Below are 24,684 nucleotides of genomic sequence, written 5' to 3'. Positions count from 1 at the left end.
CCTAAGGGCTCCCTTTGCTGCCCTGCTGGGGGCCTGGACCCAATGTATGTAATTCACAGCCTCTCAGCTCCTACCCAAGCGGTTAGGGGAGCCTTCCCTGTGGCTCCCCTCCTGGCCAGCGAGGATGTGTGGTGATGAGTGCGTTCTCACCTTGGGTAGCAGTGGGATTGTGCTGAGGGGCACAATAAATAAATAATAGCCTTGGGGTTTACACTGAAGTATGTGTTGCAGAAAAAGCTCAACCTAACCATTACTGGAGATACACAGAAAAATTGGAAGGTTTTGAGAAGCTTTAGAATCACCTCACATTGTGTGTTAATGGTCTTGGAGGTCGATAGGCTAGGTCTAAAAAAAAAAACAACACATGCTTTTTGCTAAAATAACAATTGTAGGAAAAATATAAACATTTTTCTATTGACATCCACTGAACTGTCCAAAAGATGGAACCTGTCTGGTTTGCCCTGTGGTACCCGATGTCAGGAATACAAATGGCATTTAGGCTGACCCACATATTGTCACTTGTTTAAAACAGATTTTTCTTTCTAAGGTTGCATGTGAGAGGATAGCAAGAGGGGGTTAGACAAATTTGGTCCAACCTATCCTGATATGACTGCTAGAGTCTGTGTTCCTACATGCAGCTTTTATCTTGTAACTTCTGGGGTTAAAATGCCTCTGTATTTAATGCCTGCATGTGCCTTTCAAGCCTACTACAACCCAGCACCATCCCAACTTGCCTGCAGTCAGGTTTATTTCCTCATTGTTTCCAATATACAGAGTCATCCTTGTGTCTGCAAGTTTCTTATACTGTTTAACTTGCTACTGAATTCCCTTTTAGTCAAGGCTGCTTTGGTGTGTGGTCCTCTGCTTACAAAAATAGATGCTATAAAAATAGCCTTGTAACATACTGTTTTTTCTTGACAGCAAAGTCCACTACAATCTGAGAGTGCCCTTTGTGAGGATCTAGGAGGAGGAAATTTCATTCAGGTCTTTCTCCAGCACAGGTGTATGTATTTCTTATAGATATCACTACTTGTAAGTCATCATGTTTCCTTAGGGCCACTGGGAATCACATGAGTCTCTTCTTTAGTAGTGAATATGTTCTTATGGCATGACTTTGTATGACTTGTCCACTGTCTTCATGTTGTTGTTCTGACTTTGGTGGTGAGGGTGGGCCTCTGCCTTTTAAAGTCATTTTTTTAGTCATGAATTATTTGAAGAGAACGCACATTAATCAATCTAACACTTTCCATGAGTCAGGAGTCTAGGCACTGTGGGGCTGAATCCTCTGCTTATATCTCCTGGACTCCAAGTCAAGGCATTGGCTGATGCTGCACTCCTCACCTGAGGCTCTGGGTTTTCTTCCCAGCTCACTGATTATTGGCAGAATTCACTTCCTTGCACCTGAAGGACTGAGGTCCCTATTTTCTTGCTGGTTTTAGGCTGGGCTTGCTCGCAGCCTCTCTAGCTGTCCCTCGAAGGTAGCAGTTTACAGAGTGGCAGTCTACTTTCTTCTGGAGGGCGACAGGAATACTTCGCATGTCCAGTCCCTCTCATCCCTCAAATGTCTTTGGCTTCCTTCTGCCACTAGCCAGAGAAAATGTTCCACTTTTAAGGGATAAACCTGATTGGATTAGGTGTACTCATATAATCTACATATTTTCAAGTTAATTGAATTAGGATTTAATTATATCTTTAATTTTCTTTCACAGTTGTTCCTAGGTAAGTTTGGATTTCATAGCTGGGGTGGGAGGGTCTCCTTTTGAATTCTGCCAATCACAGTCCCCATAATGTAAGATGAGGCAGCTGTGAATGGAGCAATCTCCAAGATATGTTATCCTAAAAAAGGCAAGGTATAGGACAATGTTTATGGTGTACAGCTTTTTGTATTAGAAAAAGTATATATACTGCCTATGCATTTTCTAACATTTTCAAAAAGAAAGGATGGGAGGGTAAATAAGAGATCAAGAAAACTGGCAATCTGTAGGGGCAGGTAGAAAAGCAGGAAACAAAGGCAAGGATGAAAGCTGTACTCTCTGCATGTACCTCTTCTGTTGTTTACTCTTAAGAACTATGTATGTAAATGTTTTATACAGTTAAAAGACAAAAAGTAAATAAAACTAAGGCAATTTTCAAAAACTGAAAACAAGCTGGTATGAAGTTTGTGGTGTAACTCCTTAGAGAATAAATATTTAAAGTGCTTTTAAATACCAGTATTTAAATGACAGTTCCGTTATGGCTACTTTAAGGATAAAACTCAATCTCAATAAGAAACCTTAAACTGCACTCAGTATTCTTGTTGTCAATGTTAATGTTTGTATTGGTAGGGTACCCCCTCCCCCAATTTAAAAAACTGTGGCAAAGTACACATAACGTACAATTGACCGTTTTAGCCATTTTTAAGTGTGTGGCTCAGTAGTATCAAGCACATGCACATTGCTGTGCAGTTGTCACCGCCGTCCCTCTCCAGAACTCTTTTCATTGTGCGAGACTGAGACAGCACACCCGTTAAACAGTGACGCTCCTCTTCTTTCCCCAGCCCCTCCTTTCTCTATGCCTTTGACTGCTCCAAGTACCTCGTGTAAGTGGAATCATGTAGTGTTCATCTTTCTTCTTCTTTCATTCAGCGCAGTATCCTCAAGGGTCATCCATGTTGTGGCACATTGCAGAATTTCCTTACTCTTAAGGCTGAATAATATCCCTGTGTGTCTGTGCATGTCACGTTTCACTTATCTGTCATCCCTTGACCGTTACTTGGGTTGCTTCCCCAGTTCAGCTATTGTGAACGATGCTGCTGCAAACATGACTATACAAATATCACGTCGAGGCCTTGCTGCCCATTCTTTTGAGTATATATCCAGAAAAGGAATTGCTGGATTGTATAGTAGCTCTAGTTTTATTTTTATTTTTTAAGGAACCATCATACTGTTTTCCAAAGTGATGGTTTATAGTCCCAACAAGAGTGCACGATCGAGAGCTCTAATTCTCTGCACCCTCACCAACACTTATTTTTCTTTTTAACAATAGTTATCTTAAGGGCATGAGGTGACCTCATGTATTTTTGTAAGTCATTTCAAATCCCTTTTGGATCTAGATGGGATAAAAAATAATATTTAAAAAAGAATGCTCAATTTGCTTAGTTTTTTTTGTCTTCCCATCCTTGTATTCTGCATCCAGCCCTCAAATCCAGCTTTTCCACGCATTCCTCTTTCTTCTCCTTTTTCTCTGACGTTTTGTGTTAGTATCGTTCCATGCCTTATGATTTTGACTGCTCACTAGTGTTCCATGTGTATTCAGTTCCTGTCATCTCAGGTTGTGTGTGTATGTGGGTTTTTGTAGTGGGGACTATGGTTACATTTTCTTGAATCATCTCTAATGACATATTATATTTAAAAAATTTCCTTTTCCACTGTTATCAAAACAGCCTGGTACTGGCATTAAACAGGCATATAGACCAATGGAACAGAACAGAGAGCCCAGAATAAACCCAGGTCTCTATGGTCAATTAATATTTGACAGAGGGGGAAGAAGCATAAAATGGAGTAAAAATAGCCTCTTCAACAAATGGTGTTGGAGATCTGGACAGCTACATGCAAAAAAATGAACTCAATCACCAACTTACATCATACACAAAATAAATTCAAGGTGGATAAAAGACTTAAATATAAGTCGTGACACCATAAAACTCCTAGAGGAAAACATAGGCAGGAATAGCTCAGATATTCCATGCAGCAACATCTTCTCTGATATGTCCCCCTAAAGCAAGAGACATAAAGGAAGAATAAACAAATGGAACCTCATCAAATTAAAAAGCTTCTGCATGGCTAAAGAAAATGGCATTCAGGAACTTCTGGCAAGATGGAGGAATAGGTGGATGCACCGTGCCTCCTCGTACAACCAAGATTAGAAAACCAATAATTTACAACAATAATTTACTATCAGAATAACACCCAGATCCGGCGAGGATTTATCTGAATGGAGTCGGGCAGCCAAGAAGTTGAAGTAGATGCGTTCACCCGGACTGGTAGGAGAAGACGGGCCGGGCGGGTTACGGGGCTGGCTCGGGTCGGCGGTGCAGAGGGTCGGGGGGAAGGTTTGGTGTGAAATCGGCGCAAAGCCATCGGGCGCGCAAGAAGGCAGCGGTGATCCCTGAGTATGCAAGCTGCGGCTGGCAGACCCAGCGGGGTACGATTGTGGACCGGGGCAGAGCTTGCGGCCCAGAAGCCCAGACAGGGGTCTGAGTCCAGGGGAAACGGAACTACCCCGCCATTGTTTTCTCCCCGCTGCCGGCCCCCCACCACCTGCCCCCGCCCCGCCCCACTGATAACAATCACATCTAGCGACTGTGGGTGCCCAGCCCCGTGTGCACCTAAGGCTCCGCCCCACACCGTAACAAAAGCAACCAGACTGGGGGAAAAAAAAAAAAAGGAGAGATGGGGAAAAAAAAAATATGTTTTCAACAGAGCAGATCAGTCCCCCAGGACTCATCCTTTTGAGCGACCAAGAATTAGCCAATCTATCAGATGCGCAGGTTCAAACACTGGTGATCAGAAAGCTCACGGAACTGGTTGATTTTGGACGAAATTTAGATGAAAGATGCAGATTACCATAAAACAGATGCAGGAAGACACGCGGAGGAGAGCCAATAGTGAAAGGAAGGAATATGAGTCTCAAAACAATACAGTGGACCAGAAGGAAAGATAGACTCAACCAAGCAGGAAAGCATGATGAAATAAGAATTCAAAAAATTGAGGAAAAGATTAAGAGCATCCAAGACACCTTTAAATGTCCAATATCCGAATTATAGGGGTACCAGAATTGGACTGGGGAAAAAGCAACAGATTGAGCACGTATTTGAACAAATAATAAAGGAGAACTTCCCCAATCTGGCAAAGGGAACAGTCTTCCAAGAAATCCAAGAAGCTCAGAGAGCCCCAAAGAAGTTGGACCAGAAGAAGAAAACACACCAAGGGCACATCAAAATTACATTAGCCAAGGTAAAAACGAAGGAGAGAGAATCTAGAAACAGCAAGAGTAAGGGGGACAGTCACCTACAAAGGAGTTCCCATCAGACTGTCAGCTGATTTCTCCAAAGAGACCTTACAGGCAAGAAGGGGCTGGAAAGAATATTCCAAGTCATGAAAGACAAGGACCTACATCCCAGATTGCTCTATCCAGCAAAGCTCTCATTTAGAATGGAAGGGCAGATAAAGTGCTTCTCAGATAGGGTCAAGTTAAAGGAGTTCATCATCACCAAGCCCTTATTTTATGAAATGCTAAAGGGACTTATCTAAGAAAAGAAGATAAAGAAAAGACATGTATAGTAAAAGGACAGCAAACTCACAAATAGTAACAACCACACCTAAAGCAAAACCAAAAGAAACTAAGTAAACAATTAGAACAGGAACAGAACCACAGAAATGGAGGGCACATGGAGGGTTAGCAGCAGGGGGGTGGGAGGAGGAGAGAGGGGGGAAAAGGTATAGAGAATAAGTAGCATAGAATGTAGGTTGAAAATAGATAGGGGGAGGGCAAGAATAGTATGGGAAATGTAGAAACTAAAGAACTCATAAGTATGACACATGGACATGAACTAAAGGGGGAAATGTGGGTGGGAGGGGAGTACAGGGAGGAGGAGAGAGGGGGAAATGGGACAAATGTAATAGCATAATCAATAAAATATATTTAAAAAATTAAAAAAAAAAGAAAATGGCATTCAAATGGAAAGAGAACCAACTACATGGGAGAATGTATTTGTCAATGATACTTTGGACACGGGTTTGATCTCCAAAATATATAAAGAACTCACATGACTACTCCAGGAAGACAACCCAATTAAAAAATGGGCCAAAGACTTGAACAGACACTTCTCCAAGGAGGAAATACAGAGGGCCCAGAGACATATGAAAAGATGCTCAGCATCACTAGCCATCAGAGAGATGCAAATTAAAACCACAATGAGATACCACCTCACACTTGTCAGAATGGCCATCATAAACAAATCAACAAACAAGTGTTGGAGAGAATGCAGAGAAAAGAGAACCTTAGTGTACTGTTGGTGGGAATGCAGACTGGTGCAGCCACTGTGGAAAACAGTATGGAATTTCCTCAGAAAACTAAAAATGGAACTGCCTTTTGACCCAGCAATTCCACTGCTGGGATTATACCCTAACAGTCCTGAAACACCAATCCAAAAGAACCTATGCACCCCAATGTTCATAGCAGCACACTTTACAATAGCCAACTGCTGGAAGCAACCTAAGTGCCCATCAGTAAATGAATGGATCAAAAAACTATGGTACATTTACACAATGGAATTCTACACAGCAGAGAGGAAGAAGGAGCTTATACCCTCTGTGACAGCATGGATGGAACTGGAGAGCATTATGCTAAGTGAAATGAGCCAGGCGGTGAGGGACAAATACCATATGATCTCACCTTTAACTGGAACATAATCAGCAAAAGGAAAAAGCAAACAAAGTATAACCAGAGACACTGAAATAGGAACAATATAACAATAGCCGGAGTGGTGAGGGGACTGTGGAAAGAAGGGTTTTCAGGAACTACTATAAAGGACACATAGACAAAACCAAGGGGCAGGGTGCAAACGAGGGAGGGAGGTGGGTTTGGCTGGGGTTGGGGGAGTGGTGGGGAGAAAATGCAGATCCCTGTAATAGAATAACAATAAAGTAATTTTAAAAAACTTCCTGTTTACAGTATAATTGTAACAAACATTCAGTTTCTAGCTTATTAACTCTCAGAGCACTCAGCACATACCTTTAGAACTGCAGGAACCTATTTGTGTTTGCAGCACCTGATGCTTGTTTTATCGATCCAGCAGGGGTATTCAATTATTCCATTCACATTTCTTGAGCTCCTATTATATGGTGTTCTTGACAGGGCACGTGCCTTTGCCACACCCTTTTTAAATGAAATGGTAACATCCAGCTGGTGTGAGGCCCATTTCTGAGGCAACTTGGGGAAGGAATAAGTGGGATAGGTTTTGGTGTGTATCTGATGATTCGGGACCACGTCTTCATCAGGTAGGACATTACTCCCCAGCCAAACACTGGTTCAAAGGCAGATACTGAAACTCTGAATAGTGTAGGCTGACCCTTGAACAACGCTGGGATTGGGGGAACCGACACCCCCAACCCCAGTAGAAAATCCAGCCTTAACTGCATATATTCTGGTGTTTCAGGGCTGTTAGGGTTCTAACCATGATGATCAACTTGTGTCAGTTTGATGAGGACTGTCTTGGTTTTAAAACAAAATCCAGCGGCTTAACAACCGCATTACTTCAGGCAAACTGGAGTGGTTGGTTATTGGAGCTCTGATTTGGACCTCCACGTCCCAAGGGCAATGGAATACATTTCGCACTGAGCACGGCGTCAACGCCATGACACCTGGAGCCTCAAGACTACAAGTCCCAGCATGCAGTGTACTCCTTCCTTGGCCGACCCAGCTCACTCTCGCCGACGTCCTCAGAGGGCGCTACAACCGAGAGCCGCAGGCGTGGAAGCGCTGGCTTGACTCAGCTCCAGTTTCCAGTCTCCCGGACGGCCAGAGTCCGGCGGCAGGAGGCGGGCTGGGGCGGTGCTTTAGTTGCGCGTCGGTCCCGCTTTATTCCTTTTCTTGCTTTCTTTTTATTTATTTATTTTTTTAGTCGCGGTGGTATAAAAGTCGGAATCTGGAAGGGGGCCTCCACAACTAGCTTTCTTGTCTCCAAGTTTGCGACTCCTCGGTCCAAGATGAACAAAGTCTGTGCTGTTTTTGGAGGCTCCCGGGGCATTGGCAGGGCAGTAGCCCAGTTAATGGCCCAGAAAGGCTACCGACTGGCCATCGTCGCCAGAAATCTGGAAGTGGCCAAAGCCACCGCCGGTGACCTCGGCGGTAGGTATGGAGCTGGAGTTGTCCGCTTGCGTGGCTGCCGTCCAAGCGCCTTAAGCCCTCTCGTCTGTAAAATGAGCGGGACTGGCCTTTTCGGTTCTGAGGTTTAGCAAACTCACTTGCCCACGTGCAGGAACACTCACCGGGAGCCTAGACTGCAGCTCGTGCAGAGAACCCCCCCCCCCCCCCCCCCCCGTCCTGTTTCCCGCAGAGCCCCTTCTGCCAGGCTGCCTGCTGCTGAGGACTGAACGCTTGGGGTTTCCTCTGAGACTGACCAGCAGTCTTGTGAGTCCCTAAGCACCCACTTCCCTAGCGCTAGCCTTGAGGGGCTGCCTTGTTTTGGCATCGGGAAGGGGAGCCACACAACAGTTAACTTTTTTTGTAGGGCAGAGGGCTCAGGCGTGGGCAAGATCGCGGTCGCCTGGGAGGCTGGGCAGGGCAGGGCAAGAAAGGTAGGCATGTTAGGCATAAAAGCCTCCCTTTAGTTTTTCTGTTGGTTGTTCCACAGAACTGTTTGCTAGAGACTTTTGAGTAGCAGCCAGTTTTGAGATGTACCCAGTTTGCTTTAATACCTCTATAAGCACTTAATTGTTTTTTTAATAGCTGCTTTTTTCTTTTTTTTTTTTTTAAGATTTTATTTATTTATTTTTAGAGAGGAAAGGGAGGGAGATAGAGAGAGAGAAACATCAATGTGCGGTTGCTGGGAGTCATAGCCTGCAAACCCAGGCATGTGCCCTGACTGGGAATCGAGCCTGCGACACTTTGGTTCACAGCCCGTGCTCAATCCACTGAGCTACGCCAGCCAGGGCACTTAATTGTTTATTAAATTCTTTTGGCGACTTTTACAAACAGGCAATTGAGATTATTCACCAAATTCCTTTTATTCCAGTTAAACCTCAGGGTTTTGTTTTTCCTTTTTAATAATGGATCAGTAACTTATTTTGCTAATTTAAGTCTGTTGGTGGTAGGGAGATATAGGATGTTAGATTTTAAGATTCTGCTATTTTAATTGCTAGGATGGACAGATGCACCTCATTTACTATCAGGGAAGCACTGGGGAAAAATAGAGGCCTGGGGATGCATCTGGTGGCTGTATTCTACAAATAACATTACTTATGGGCTCTCCCTAATTGGTTACATGGGTTAGGAGAATATTAGACTTTCTAAAAGAAAACAACGTAAGTTACAGACGACGAAGAATTTAGTGAATGGTTCATGCTGCTTGTATTCATTGCCATTATGTTACTTTGACAAAGGGTGTAAAAGTGGTGATCCTTATGGAGTCACCCCAAGCCATCAGTGTTTGCTGGACTTTTGGCTGAGCTCTCAAGGGCTGTTGTGCACCCAGCAGTTCTTCAGATGAATGCCAGGGGTGGGACATCAGGTGACTTGGGGCCTTTCTTTGAATCACATTCCATGAGTGATTGGTTTACATGCAGAAAGTGATTTCCCAGTGATTTACTGTTTCCAAAGGTTTGAGGAGCTACTTTTAGTGTTAACTATTAGGCAAGGTCAACCAGAAAATAAGCAATTAAAAAATCTAAATTTTAGAGTGTTAAAATCGTATATTATTAAATAGAAAATGCTTTCTTTGAAGTATAATTTTTTGGTGTTAAATCTGAACATTTGATAAAAATGAATATTAGAAAAGATAAGTAACAGTTACTTTTAGTAAAAAGCTTTTCTTATGATATGCAGTTTTAACATATTTTACTGCTGTTTTTATCTACTCTCTCCTAATGGTCAGGCTTGAATAATAGTTGTAATATTAATAATCTATTTGCCATAGATTAACAACAACAACAACAACAACAGCAACAAAAACCCCTAGAGTTTATACTCAGGGCAGGACCAGGATACCAATTCTACAAAGACATAGCAGAATAGACATAAATTTCAAAAAAGTAATACAAAATCCAGAAAACTGTTGAATTGAGTAGGTGGAGTAATTGTCAAAGCTATACATATTATTAGATGAATTTTACAAAGCATTACTAACAGAAAAAAGTGCCACCCTGCTTTTTTTGCCAATGAAAAACAAGGTTTAAGATTTGCTTTCTGCAGCATCATCTTATTTCTCTTTGTTCTCCATCAGCCCTCATCCCAGTTGTACTAGACAGAGCCCCAGAGAGCAGGAACTATGACATTGTCTTTTATCTCTGGGTTCCAGGTTAGCACAGGCTCAGCTCATAGTACATGTTTAACCTGTGTGTAGTGAATGATTTTTAAGTTCAAGTTCCAACTCAGAAGTAATTCTAATCTTTGTTGTGTAGGTGGTCATTTGGCATTTAGATGTGATGTTGCCAAAGAGCATGACGTTCAAAATACATTTGAAGAGATAGAGAAAAATTTAGGTCCGGTTAATTTCCTGGTAAATACAGCTGGAATTAACAGGTTGGTCTCAAATTTAAGTACATTTCTAATGTGTCCTTTTTTTTCTCTGTGTCTTTGATTAGTATGAATTAGTATGTTAATCAACTTGGTTTACTTCTAATTGGAATAAAACTGTATTTTAAAATTTGGTTGTCACTCCATGCATACTTTTATACAATAAGGGTACAGTTTGATCGGTTTTTAACATTGTAAGCCACATCCATGGTGAGCTATAGGCCTTTCCCAGCACTTCAGAAGGCTCTCTCGGTGTCTTGCCTGTTAATTGTTCCTTGTCAGTAACCACTGTTCTGACCTTGGTCACCATATTAACAGTAGTGGAATGGGAGTGAGTACTCTTTTTGGGGGGAGGATATTCTTTTTTATGATGAATTTGGGACAGAATATTTAAAATATTAACTTTCTTGCTAAACAAGGCTTAGAGGGCAGTTGCTCAATTAATTCAAGTCATTTTGGCCACATGGCACCACATTTTACAGTTAGGAATATTTGCCACTATCTGACAGCAGATAAGAAGGTGGCTTTCAAATTCATCATTTCTGGCTCATCAGTTGTTATTTTAGTGCCTCGAAAACCAAGTTTAAAATGGGACTTTCTTGGTATTCTAGCTCAGAGATGAAGTGCTTCTTATACTCTATTTTAGGTAAAACTGTTATATATTTTGACATATTTTGTTTTACATAGTGTTTAATTTACTTTTATTTTTTAATTTAATTTAATTTAATTTAATTTTTTAGGGATAGCCTTTTAGTAAGAACTAAAACTGAAGATATGCTGTCTCAGCTTCACACTAACCTTTTGGGTTCCATGCTGACCTGTAAAGCTGCCGTGAAAACGATGATTCAACAACAGAGAGGGTCTATTGTTAATGTAGGTGAGTGTCCACCTTTGCGAATTTACAGTGACCTTTTAATGCCATAGAAATATTTAATTGACCAAATTGGAATTTGTTCATGTGTGAAGCTTAGATGAAATGTGTCTATTTATTATCTGTGGAAAAGGATTTAACTGGTTAGCGAGTAAAACGGGAATCACAAATTCACATCCTTTAGTGGGTAAGGAGGAGTGAAATGAGCTGACACCACAAGGCACTGGAAAGCTGACAGCCCAGCCATGTGATGAGTGACAGAGGGTGGCCAGCTCTGGTGTCCAGAGGCTACATGGAATGGCAGTAGCAGCCACCTCTCAGATTCAGCAGAACATTGCTCTGCATACAAGTGGTCCTGGGTTTGCCAGCTATTTTGATTTTTTTAAGAGAAATTGGACATTTTGATTTTTAGATGAAACCTGGTTTTCAAAATATGGAGAAGGATTGAAAAGTTCTAGATACTGGGGGCTAAAAATGATGTCTAGAGCAGCTGCCTGGGTCACTGATTCATCTTGTGCAAAAGTTTACGAGGAAACTTTCTGAAGAGAGTAACTTTTCAGTGTTTTAGTGTGGACTCATGGGGCAGATAAACTGGGTAGTGTGTGCCTGTGGACCTTAAACTGCAAAATGACTTGAGATTTTATTTTGATGTGGTAGTTTTGAAAATAGCAGCATACCATTGGCCTTTTAATTGTAAATGGTAGTACCTTAACTGGCCACAAAAAGGAGATACTTCTTCATTGAAGTAAATGATCCTATTTCTTTTAATATAAGACATGGCTTTCCAAGCCAGATGTGAAATTTTTCTGTTTTGAAAAAATAAGAAAAAACAATACTGTGCTAATGAGCATTAGAACTTTTTTGACATTTACATTAAAAAAATTAGAGATCAGTTTTCTTATAAAAGATTAGTAATAAGTTGACTTTAGCTTTCTAATAGAGCCTGGTAAGGATTTAAGGTTTTGTATACTGCTGGTATATGGGCTGTATTTATCACCCGACACCCAAGATGTGTATTTAACTCTAAAATATATCCTTTTAAACAGTTATATTTTTAAAAAGCCTCATCATTCCTTTGTATACATGCAAAATTTTAGAATTGTGCTAAAAGTAAATAAAAACAGACCATTTAAAATAAAATGTAAGAGTCTTATTATAGAGAGGACTATTTTAAATTTGCTAAAAAATGTATGGTATTTCAGAAGTCACCACTTTTGACCAGAAGAATAATAGTATGTGACATGAAATAAAGCTTCTAAAGCCTCCTGTTTGGCCTTTCCTCCATGCCTGTATTTTTCTTTTTTGTATGTCTCCATGTTCCCCTTTCTTCCAAATACTCCTGTCTCCATCCATCTGCATCTCTGTGTGATACCTCTTTTTTCCCTTTTATGCTTTAGCCTTCTTGTCCTTTCTCATTAACATACAATGTAGATAAATATTTTAATATTGGACTTGTTGATTATGATTTAAAAAGTATTTGGAATGTTTTATAAAATGAAATTACTTTAAAAAATTTTGTGAGGTTTTTAATTAATTTTTATATTCTTAATTTTAAATTAATTTTTATATTACAATATAGGTCATTGGTGCAGAAAATTACTTCCCTACTAATGTTTTCATGAATTTATTTACATACAGCTGATGTTAGAATTATGAATTACTATTTCATATTTATATAAAAGGACACCCAAAAGTCTTTAGTAGGCAACATGTTACAATTTTTAGTAGGCAGGACAAGTTATAATATAGTTTGTAATTGAAGCTTTTCTTAGGTTGAGAGTAATTCAAATTTGGTGAGATTTGTCTTCAGATGAACTTTTTTTAAGGAGGAAATGAATGCTTCCTTATGTCTAAAAAAACTAATGAGCCATTAGCTGACTTTTCCTGGTTTTAACCTCTTCCTACTGGAAGCCTTTATAAGTACTGTAGAATTTTTATCCTGTCTGACACATTCAAAGATGAGAGAGTGTTTCTTCACCATAACGGATCTGCTCTCAAACCTAGTTCTGCATTTGAGGTTTCAGCTGAGCATCTTTCCAACCCTGTTTTCTGTGAATCCAGAGCTTATTCAGACTCTTACCACTGAAAGGGCAATGGTGAGAATTCCTGTGTTAGCAAAGGCCAAGGTTAAATGCTTTGTACCTTTTTGTGTTGTGTTATTGTAAATTACTTGCGTATTCTATAACCTCCTTAAAACATGTTTGAATTTGCCTTCATTTCTTTTCTAGGAAGTATTATTGGTCTAAAAGGCCATGCTGGCCAGTGTGTGTACAGTGCCAGTAAAGGGGGATTGGTGGGATTTTCAAGAGCTCTGGCTAAAGAAGTGGCAAGAAAGAAAATAGAGTGACGTAGTTGCACCAGGTCAGTGAGAACTTCTTTTCAAACATAATTTATGTCTATTTGTGTCTTCATACAGTGATTGCAGATATTGTTCCTGTGTCCTTAGGTCCATCAGCATCAGTAGGGCCTGGTCACATCCTGACTGGACTTACCTGGCCACCTTGCCAGGCTGTGCACTGTCTTTGAGGAGGAGGCAAGAGTGATGCTAGGCTGTTTTGTTTGCATACATCACATTGCTTTTTTTACTGACTGGTTACTCCCCAACTAAAGTCACAAGGGAAACTTCTGACCCCAAAAATCAGTTATAAATTAAGAATGGAAGAGTTTCAGGGGTTTGTGTTGGGGGGCAGGTGAGTATTTTATATACCCAGTATATACCCAGTGGTTGAACAAGTCCAAATGGTATACCTTTGGAGAACCTTTCCATTTTGAGCGTTCTTTCCTTATTCTGGGATGTTCCATGAATTACTGTCCACAACAGTTACTGATTATTTAGACTTTGTCAAATTAAGTTTGTCAAAGCAGAACTTCCCAAATATATGCTTTTATTTCCCTAAATATATTCCATATGTCTATATTGTGGAAACAATACATCTCTATATTTGAAATATCTGAGCAGCTCTATGATGCAATATGCTTTCAATAACATGCAATCCAGAGGAATAAACAAGGCTGCATGGGCCATGTCACTTGCACATTTTACAAAGCAGCCATGGACAATAACTGATATAGTCATTACTTCAAAAAGTCTTTATTTGTATAAAAAAAGAATGATCAGAGGTCGTATAATGTTTCTGTTCAAAATAGACAAGATGCTTTTGGCTGGACTTCTTGTACCCCAGAGAGCTATCCAGGATTCGTGTCAGAAATTCAACACTAAGAAAAATATGAAGGAAAAAGATATTTACACTGACTCAGGAGGAAGGAACACCTTTTTAAAGTCACTCTATGAAATACTAAGACTTTAGCCCTGATTTTAGCATTATTTTCGTGTTTAACGAGCGAGTGGAAGCTGACTGAGTAACGCTGTGGAAGGAGGGAAGGAGCAGAAACGGAGACACTGGTGCAGAGGCCCTGCTTGGAGGAACCGAGGCTTCTGAAACCAGACCTGTTTGGGTGAGGCCAACAGTGAAGATGGTTGCAGAGGGGGCTGTTTAATGAATTTTCCAAACAGTAGAAGTCACAGTGGAAAACTTACAATAGAGCTATGGTGCCATAGGGAATCTCTCAGGAGCATTTGTGTTTTTGTTAAACATGTGGGAAAAACCAAGCCAACAGAGAGACGTTTCACTTTAAGAGGAATAGTTTTTGCACCTGTTGCTTTATTATTGCTGACTGCAGGTATTCCACATTATTTGAAAATATTAATGATTTCAGTGGGATATAAAGCCAATTATATTGGTCCGTTAGTAACTGGTACTTGGAATATTTAAAACTAATGATTAGAGTTATAGTTTAGATTGGTACAAGCTAAAGGAACTCTTTAGTTTTTCTTTTGTTTATACAAAATAGAGCCATTATTTGGTATTCATGGATTGCATTTGGGTAGAATTATTTTAAAGCGATTGTGAATTGAAACCCAAGACAGTAATAAGGAAGTTTACCAAGACCTTGGGGCACCTGTCGCCCTCCAGCCAGCCTGCTCTCTGTCTTTCCAGGAGTGTGCTGTTGGTTTTCACTTTAATATCTTGCCAGCATCGCCAAACCAGAAACATAATAATAAGATGTAAGTACGTGTGATTGTGAATAAAATCAAGTAATGAACTGGTGACTAGAAAATAATCTCTTATACCTTCTATATTTTAAATTGTTCCTTTTAAACTTTGCTTATGGAATAACATGAGGTGGAAAGGACCTAGGGATCATGTACCCCAGTCATCTTTACCGTTTAGAAGACTGGGGCCTGGGGGACAGGGACACCCCAGAGGGCTGTGTCAGCACTGTTACTAAAGCTTTATCTTCCGTTTTCCCAGCTAAGGTAAGCTTAAAAATAACGACCCCATAGATTTCCAATACCACTAGAGGATTTAAGGGGTTTTTTGTCCTTCTGCTAATAATAGTCTGTCTAAACTATCTGGAATTATCCAATTTTGTAACTTTTACTTATATTATTTGTCATTCACCAAGGTAATAGTTGATGACGTTGCTTGGGGTAGGTAAGAGGGTAGCACAAAGGTGCTGAGACCTAAACCTGCCATGATCGCTCAGTAGATGGTGTGACAGGAAGTTTGTTTAGGCGCTTTCCTGACTTTGAATAAAGTGAGTGTTTTCATGTACTTGTGCCAGTTAGCCATGGGATTTTTGATTTAGCATCCTATAGGTATTTAAGAATTGATTACCTATATTAAGAAGAGACATTTTGTTTAGTTTTTTCATTGTTTGTAAGAAGGAGTTAGCAGGAGACTGTTGATACCTTTTTATTTCAAGGTACTAACATCTCCATTTGGATGCTAGAGTTGGCGTTTTAGTTGGCACTGATGTTGAACCATAGGGATCGGGAAACGGTCAATACGTTGTGGTAGCGCTTTTGCTGGCTAATGTGCCTTCATCCCAATTCATTGTTCAGTCACAGAGACTAGTAAATTTAAGCATTCCTAATCCAGGAACATTAGACAAACTGTGGTTCAGATAACATACATCCATTCTCTAAAAAGAAGAAAAGAAAAGAAAAAAAATAATCCAAAAGCCCCACTGTCACCTTGCACTTTCAGGGGTTGCAATGGTGAGGGTGAAGAAGAATTAATTCCTATTCATGGTGATTTAAAAGCTGATGGTTTAGGGGTAATATAGGTGTTTTTAACTCATAATGAATCTTTCAGCAGACTTACTGGAGTGTGTCCTATATGCCAAGGGCCGTGTTAGGGTCCAAAATTACATAAATGAGTAAGATACTTCTGCCACAGGGAGCTAAGTATAGTGGGAAAGACAGACATATAAACAAATAATTGCAGTGGTGTGTGATGAATGTAAAGATACATATATGATGTGTGGAAACTGTGAAGAATGAGTGCTTAATTTTGTTAGAGTGAATTAGTTGTCAAGGCAACAGGCTAAATAGTGGGAATCCAGTTTGTATACAAAGGGAAGTTCTGTGAGTGTTATGGAAGTGTGTTTGTATGTATAACCTTTCCTAAAGATCTTTCCAGTGCAATTTACATTATAGAAAAAAGTGTTTTGCCAAATATGTGGCCATTTAATAAGGTGACCTATATATTATATTTCATTGGATATATATATTTAGTATTATGTGTTTCATTGGTCATAAGCAAAATACAAGTTGCAATAGTAGAAGTTATTCTGTGGATTATTTATTAACTTTAATTTTCATAGACATTATAATTAGATTCTTCAGCTATTTGAACAGACCTGACAAATATCAGAATTAACATATATGTTTCTTTTTATGCAGTTTTCATGGTCTCCTTCTAGTGGAGTTTCCAACTAAGGAAAATAATTATAAAGCAAATACAGTGAAAAGCAAGGAACAACGAAAATCACAAATTAGGCTGTCATTCACTACCTGATGTTATTACTGATCATTTTTTGTTTCAGCCTTAGCCAAGGATATCTTTTTATTGTTTTTAGAGAGAGAAATATCAAATTGAGAGAGTACTGTCAGATGTTTGCCTCTTGTAGTAGGCGCCTTGACTGAGGGTTGAACCCACATGCTAGGTATGTTCCCTACCGGGGATCGAATCCACAACCTTCTGGTGCATGTAACAATGCTCCAATAAGTGGGCCACCAAGCCAGGACAGTATTTTATTGACTTTTTTTCAAAGATCAGTTAGTTGCTAAGCTTTGACATTACTTCAGAAATAAAATTGTTATTTTAATTGGATAAATCCTACTGATTTGAAAATACTGAATATCAGATACAGTATTTAATAAGTTGAAGCTTTAGTAGGTAAAGTGCTTTAAAAATGTGTTTTACATAGATAATATAAACATGATATTAAATTCAAAAGTACAAAAAAGCATAGACAAAAAAGTGAGTCTTTCCTGCTTATCCAAATTCTTTCCTCTAAGCAGCACACTGGTACCTAGTTTCTTCTGTATTATGTATACAAGCCAATAAGGTGTGTGTGTTTGAAGAAAAGACAAATTGTGCCATACTATACAATCATCTGTACCCTTGCTGTATTTGCAGATCATATATGTCTTGGTAGGTGATGCCATATTATTCCATATAGAGCTGTCTCACATTATTGAATGACAGATTTATGGAAATATAATTCAAATAACATACAATCCACCCATATCAAGTATACAATTCAGTGTATTACTAGAGTTACAAAGTGTTCGTCATTATCACGATATATATATCTAGATATATATATATAATATTATAGGATATATATATCTGAATGAACATTTTCATCATCCCAGGAAAACCCAGTAGGCATTAGCATTTATCCCCATTTCCCTCTAATGTCCCCCTGCTTCTGGCAACCACTAATCTACTTTTCTGTCTCTAATGATTTCTCTATTCTGGATAGTTCTTATAAATGAAATCACATAACATGTGGTCTTTGTGATGGCTGGGTCACTTTTAATGGCTTTTAAGACAATGATTTCTGTTTTCCTGGTGCGCTGTAATTTACTTAACCTGTTGCCCCTTGATGGGCCTTTAGGTCGTGTCTGACTGTTTGCATCACAACTAACCCTGGCAGTGACAGTGCTTGCATGTAATTTACTTGGCACGTGTGCAAGTGTAGGGTGTAATCCTGGGGATAAACTGCTCAGGCTCAAAGGGTACAGGCATTTAAACATTTGACAAATGATATAGCATAGCATTTGGTATCTGTAGGATACCTTAAGTGTTCTGCCCCCTTTCTGCTTTATTTTTTTAATTGATGAGCTTTAATGTTGACAATTGGAGAAAATCTTGTGGATAAATGCTTGCATAAAATAAACTTAAGCAGCTACTCAAGACAGGTATTATTCTAGGTGCTGTTATGGGCTATTTGGTATAGAGTTGAGTTTTGCACACTGGTTCCTTATACACTTTTACAAATATAATATTAAGATGTATAGATTTTTTTCTGGCTCAAGGTCTTGGTGTAGTTTTTGTCAACAGCCTATTTGTTCTGCCTTAAAAATGTGTCTGGGATTATTTTAGTTCTTTCTGGGTCCCAGAGACTTATACCAGAGAAGGGACACCCGAGTTGGTGGATGTATCAAGTCGTGGTTGCCCTACAATTGTTAATGCTGGTGGTAGACATCTTATCTTCATCTTTAAACATGAAGTCTCTGCTCTATAAAAAATGTTGAACATGCTTCTGCACAGCTAAAGAAAACAGTATTAAAATAAAAAGAGAAACCCCACTGTATGGAAAACATATTTGCCAATGATACCTCAGACAAGGGTTTAATCTCCAAAATATATAAAGAACTTAAACTACTCCACTCTAAGAAGACAAGCAAACCCAATTAAAAAGTGGGCAAAGGACTTGAACAGACACTTCTCCAAGGAGGACATACAGAGGATCCAGAGACACATGAAAAGATGCTCAATATTGCTAGCTATCAGAGAGATGCAAATTAAAACCACAATGAGATACCACTTTACAACCAGTCAGAATGGCCATCATAAACAAAGCAACAAACAACAAGTGTTGGAGAGGTTGTGGAGAAAAGGGGACCCTAGTGCACTGTTGGTGGGACTGCAGACTGGTACAAACCAGTATGGAAAACAGTATGGAACTTCCTCAGAAAACTAAAAATGAGTCTGCCTTTTGACCCTGCAATTCCACTGCTGGGACTATATCCTAAGAACACTAGAACACCAATACAAAAGAACCTTTGCACCCCGATGTTCATAGCAGCACAATTTACAATATCTAGATGCTGGAAGCAACCTAGATGCCCATCAGTAAATGAATGGATCAAAAACTATGGTACATTCACACAATGATTCTATGCAGCAGAAAGAAAGAAGGAGCTCCTACCCTTTGCAACCAGCTTGGATGGAGCTGGAAAGCATTATGCTAAGCGAAATAAGCCAGGCAGTGAAAGACAATACCATATGATCTCACCTTTAACAGGAACCTAAACAACAAAACAAAGAAACAAGCAAAATATAGTCAAAGACACTGAAATAGAGGACAGGCTGATAGTGACCAGAGGAGAGAGAAGAGGGAATTTCAGGGAGAATGGGAAGGGTTTACGGAACAAATTTAAAGGACACAAGAACAAAAGCTAGGGGGAGGGTTGTAATGGGAGGGAAGTGGGGAGGTTGGGCGGGTGGGCTGGAATGGGAGTAAAAGAGAGAAAACTGTATTTGAACAATGATTAAAATTAAAAAAAAAAAGTTGAACACTAACAAAGTGACCAATAATATACAATGAGGATGCCATTTATTTATACTGTATAGCCAGCCAGAAATGGGTAAAGGAAGTCCATTTCCTTTAGAAGTTATCCGTTATAAATTTTCATTGGACAAGAACCACACACTTGCTTTTATGAACTGGAGTACTTTTATTCCTAAAATATACATATTTTATAAAAAGTAATAAGATATGTGTCACTGAAGATGGAATCAGAGTAGAGTATCCTTGTTCTAAGTTGGTTGAGTGCATGTCATTTCAGTTGTATAGTCATTGGTTTGAGCAGTGAGAGCTCTGGAGCCAGCTGGAAAGCTCTAGCTGTGCAATAAGTCGTCAGTAATCACACCATTTGTTAGAGGGTGGCAGCTGCTGGCAGTTCGTCATTTTTATAGCCCAGCTTGAGAGGCATTGTAAATACGTGTGCAGTGAAACAGGTAGAGCCCGTTTCTGGAATATTACACACAGAGTGAAAGGATGGCGTGGAAGAGAGTCTGTGGGGTAAGGAGAAGGAGCACACGCTGAGCAGCAGTGCAACACAAAAATGGGCGTGTGGAGCGTTTAAGATCTAGTATCTCTGCTCAGGTTTCGTGTAGAATCGAAAAGACTGTTTGTATGCCGGCCATGTAAACATATGAGGAGGGACCCCCCCAAAGCAACAGAATTTATTCATAAAAATGTGTATTTATTCTTACATGTTGAAACTTCAGTCACCTTCAAAGTGTACTCCATTTGATGCAACACACCTTAGGGACGATTTTTTACACCTTTTCGTCCTTAGGGATGAAAGAGTATGAGAACTCTTTCTACTTTCTGCTCTTTTTCTATAAACTTTAAAGAATGTATGTATGTATGTATGTATTTATAGGGAAGGGGAGGGAGAGAGAAAGAAAAACATCAATATGTGGTTGCCTTTTGCGAGCCCCCCGCTGGGGACCTGGCCTGCAACCCAGACATGTGTCCTGACTGGGCATGGAAGCAGCGACCCTTTGGTTCACAGGCTGTCACTCAATCCACTGAGCCACACTGGCCAGGGCTATTTTTCTATAAACTTGAAAGCAGCTCTAAAAAGTATGTCTGTTAAAAATGTTGCAGATAATTGGGTCTCTCAACATGTTCTTGCTCTCCATATCAAACTTCATAATCAAAGAGGAAAAGCCAGTCCTGGTGAATCCATCCCTTTCCTTTCAACTTGGCCTCTGCCAACTCCCTTGTCTAAGGCTCTTAGTGCAGAGGCCGCTGATGGTGATTAGCTGTGGTCCCCTGAGGCTCGTCATTCCAACCACAGGTGTGGGTAGGGTTGTGGCAAACTTCTCCTGGTGCAGCAGCAACACCCTTATCTTCCAAGCTGGAGCAGTGGAGGGAGAATCTTCACGGGAGGTGGGTGCCTGAGCATATGACCCTAGTTCTGGACTTCTTGTAAGCATTGCTGGACTTGGAGGGCACCTCTCCCTCATTTACAAACGTAGCTAACCTGGACACCATAGTGGAGCTGAATCCAGGCTGGACTGCTGAGCAAGATCTTAAGAAAAGCTTTGAGCTTCTGGCCTTTATCTGTTCCCTACATCTGGCTTACCTAGTGGGTTTTGTATTTTTTTTTTTGAGGACCACAGTCTGGCCTCACAGCCCATATGTATGTCTCAGAGGCCTTTCCATCTCACTGAATTGTCTTTGAACTTGTCTCCCTGCCTAACCTCCCTTCCTAGGTAAGGTTTGCCTTCCTGTACCTCATGCCTATTCTAGAATTGCTTCTGTTTCAAGGTGAAAGGCCCTCAAATGGCCTGTCACAGGTGCTGTGGCCTTCCCTGTTGTCTGCAGAAGGACAAACATATCAGAGCTGCAATGTCCCCAGAAGTGGGCAAATCAGTTTCTTTTAGCACAACAGGGAGAAAACCCAGAGTAACATCTTGAATTGGAATATTCTAAGCTCCACACAGCTTCCTGTATAATAACTGACAGTCCTCTTAAGGGGAGCTCACCTTCCTAAATTTTGAGTAAGGAAGCCATGAAGACTACTTAATGAGGTATTTTTTTTTTTATTTTTGAGTCATAGTTTTGTAGAGCTAAAAGAAATCTCAGTAATCTGTCATTTTTGATCTACTTCACACATTTCATGCTTTGGAAACAGTTATATAGTTTTAGATAGCATATAACCTTTGTGTTATAACTTTGATAGTGTTAGCAGAGTAGTGAACAGAATGTAGTATAATGTGTGCTAATCTAGTTGTTGTCATTTTTACCACAAAACGCTGCCCTTGAGGAAAAGTCACCAGAGCTGACTGGAAGTTGAGACTACAATTTGTTAATCATAGTTGCAGTGTCTCTCAGTAAGCCATTTTAATATAGTTTATTGAGGTTTGTTTCCTTAAGTTTAAATTACATTATATTTTTTGCTTAGAGTTTGAGAGTAAGTAGAATATATAGTATGCCAATTTTGCTAGAATTCAGAATGACCTGAGAATAAAGTGTAGTTGTGTCATGAACTTTTTGAGAAGTAACCAGCTTTTAAATATTATATTCATAATTTTAATTCGTTCAACTTTCTTAATAGGCAAGGGGAATTTTTCTTTCTAATACTCTTTCTGAGGCTTTATTGAAAATAAATGTGTCCAAGGATATTAAACTTTAGAACATGTTCTCTGCAAGCTTTATTACATACACCAGTCAAGTTAAAGTTTTAATTTTCTGTGTGTACTTACATCAGAATTGGGTGTGACCCTAAGATTTCTTTCCAATGTGAATATTGGAAATACCGACTTCTCTAGTCATCGGCTATCCTAGTCATAGCAGATGGAACCGATTTTTGTCATAGTGCTGGAGCAGTTTATGTGACCCCCTGTGCAATGCCTGCCTTCCCTCCACACACCCTCCCCCTCCTCTGCCCCACTCAGGGGGAAATGGTCAGTTCGGGTGCACTTTGTGTGTGTGCCTCTAGAAGGATTCTCACTAGATTTCCCTGTAACTAAGGGTGCAAATGACTCTTTCCTCCATAAATTATAGGTTCCCCAAGGAATATAATGTTTATTCATGTTTATATGTACCCACTTACATTGTGCTATGAGTTGGGCCAGATAATCGGGAATCACATATTCAGTGTTCAATAAATGTTCATTGAGTTAAATCAAATAAAAATGTATTGTCGGTTACTCTATTGCTAGCAAAACTCTATATTTTGTAAACAAGGTTCATTAGGAATTTCAAATTTTCTGGAGCAAATTTATTTTTATTTGAAATTGAGCAAATGTTTTAGTGTCTACTCTCTTCTACTAAACAAACATTTCTCTTTTAGGATTTGTTCATACAGATATGACGAAAGACTTGAAAGAAGAACATTTAAAGAAAAATATTCCTCTTGGGAGATTTGGAGAACCTATTGATGTGGCACACGCAGTTGTGTTTCTTTTAGAATCACCATATATTACGGGCCACGTTCTGGTAGTGGATGGGGGACTGCAGCTCATAATGTAATGTACAGATCACTAAATAATAATGTGTACAATCAAGGGCATACTTTATTGCTTAGTCTGTCATATCTCCATGGGTGACATTTGCTAATAAAACCTATTCATGCTGTAAATGTTCATTTTCATCTTTATATGAGTATATCTGAAAAGAACAATGTTTGACCAGTTGTGGTTTCTAAATAGTATGTAACTTACAGAATAGCAGTTTTAGTATATAGACATTTTTCAGGTGATATAAATAGGTACTATATTACCTTTATTTTGTCTCAAAAGTGGAAAAAATTATAGTTTAATTTTTATGAATTATTTTATTATGCCAGGCTGAATTCTTTAGAAGTTAAACTTGTGGGCCATTGCCAAAAATAAGAGTATTTACAGAGTATTTGTTTGTAGTTCTTCAGCAGCCCTGCTAAAGTTAAACATAGTGTTCTTTTCCCTGTGCCCTGGATGACCAGTTTATATACAGGATGAAAACAATGTATTGGTTTGATACAGATATGAATTTAGAGTCTGTTTTTCCCCAGTGACAGTACCCCTGATTGAGCAGCTGGGCAAAGTAGTCTACAAACATGTGTGGTACAGGTGATCCATTTTGTAGAAATTCTTGATGATGATGAGCATTAACCCTTATCTTAGGGTTCTAATATCTGCTAAATTGATGATCTCATCAACTTAGGAAGCAGAAGTGTTGTGTTTTTTTAATACACAAAACAGTGTAGCAAACTAAACAATAGTATAAAAAGTAATGACATTTTAACAATGAAGAAGATTTTGAATATGATTTTTACCCTAAAATTTTAGATAATAAATACTTAATTACTTTTGAACAATCATAAATAATCAAAAAAAATATTCAGTAACAATGGATTGGGTGTCTTTCAAGGAACAAAGCATTAGTCTTAAAAGAAAATATTTGCCTGAGAATAGAGGTAAACTCACAAACCGAATGCCAACTATCAGGCAACATCTATTTTGCATTGAACTGTTTTGTGGGGAGTAGGGTGACATTTTAATGCCACTGGATTTATGTTGATTTTTATTAATTAAAAATGTTAAAAATATTTATTGCATTTTAAAAAGTAATCTCTTTATACTTTTATTGAGGCTGAACATTATTTTATATAAACAGATTTAATTTTACATTGAAAGTCAGTGGAAAAGCTTGAATAGGACATAGAAATAAATGCAAAGTAATAAAAATAAAATAAAAATAAAAAGTAATAAGAGCAGCCCTGGCTGGTGTGGCTCAGTGGATTGGGTGCCGGCCTGTACACTACAAAGTCACAGGTTCGATTCCCAGTCAGGGCACATGCCTGGGTTGTGGGCCAGGTCCCCAGTTGGAGGCATGTGACAGGCAACCCTATGTTTCTTTCTCTCTCTTCCTCCCTGCCTTCCCCTCTCTCTAAAAGT

At 39.4% G+C, this 24,684-nt stretch overlaps 1 protein-coding gene across 1 annotated transcript; it reads left to right on the top strand.

Moving 5' to 3' along the window:
* Positions 1–7,618: 7,618 nt before the first annotated feature.
* Positions 7,619–23,387, top strand: CBR4 (carbonyl reductase 4). The gene is given in 6 exon segments (XM_028520524.2): positions 7,619–7,890; positions 10,161–10,281; positions 11,016–11,152; positions 13,375–13,489; positions 13,491–13,507; positions 23,100–23,387. Coding segments are annotated over 6 exon segments (711 nt in total). The 5' UTR covers positions 7,619–7,748; the 3' UTR covers positions 23,279–23,387.
* Positions 23,388–24,684: the final 1,297 nt, after the last annotated feature.

The sequence above is a fragment of the Phyllostomus discolor genome, chromosome 8 (genome assembly GCF_004126475.2).
Source record: "Phyllostomus discolor isolate MPI-MPIP mPhyDis1 chromosome 8, mPhyDis1.pri.v3, whole genome shotgun sequence".
Taxonomy (NCBI): domain Eukaryota; kingdom Metazoa; phylum Chordata; class Mammalia; order Chiroptera; family Phyllostomidae; genus Phyllostomus; species Phyllostomus discolor.
The sequence above is the reverse complement of the archived record's forward strand: the minus strand, read 5'-3'. Positions and strand labels throughout refer to the sequence as shown.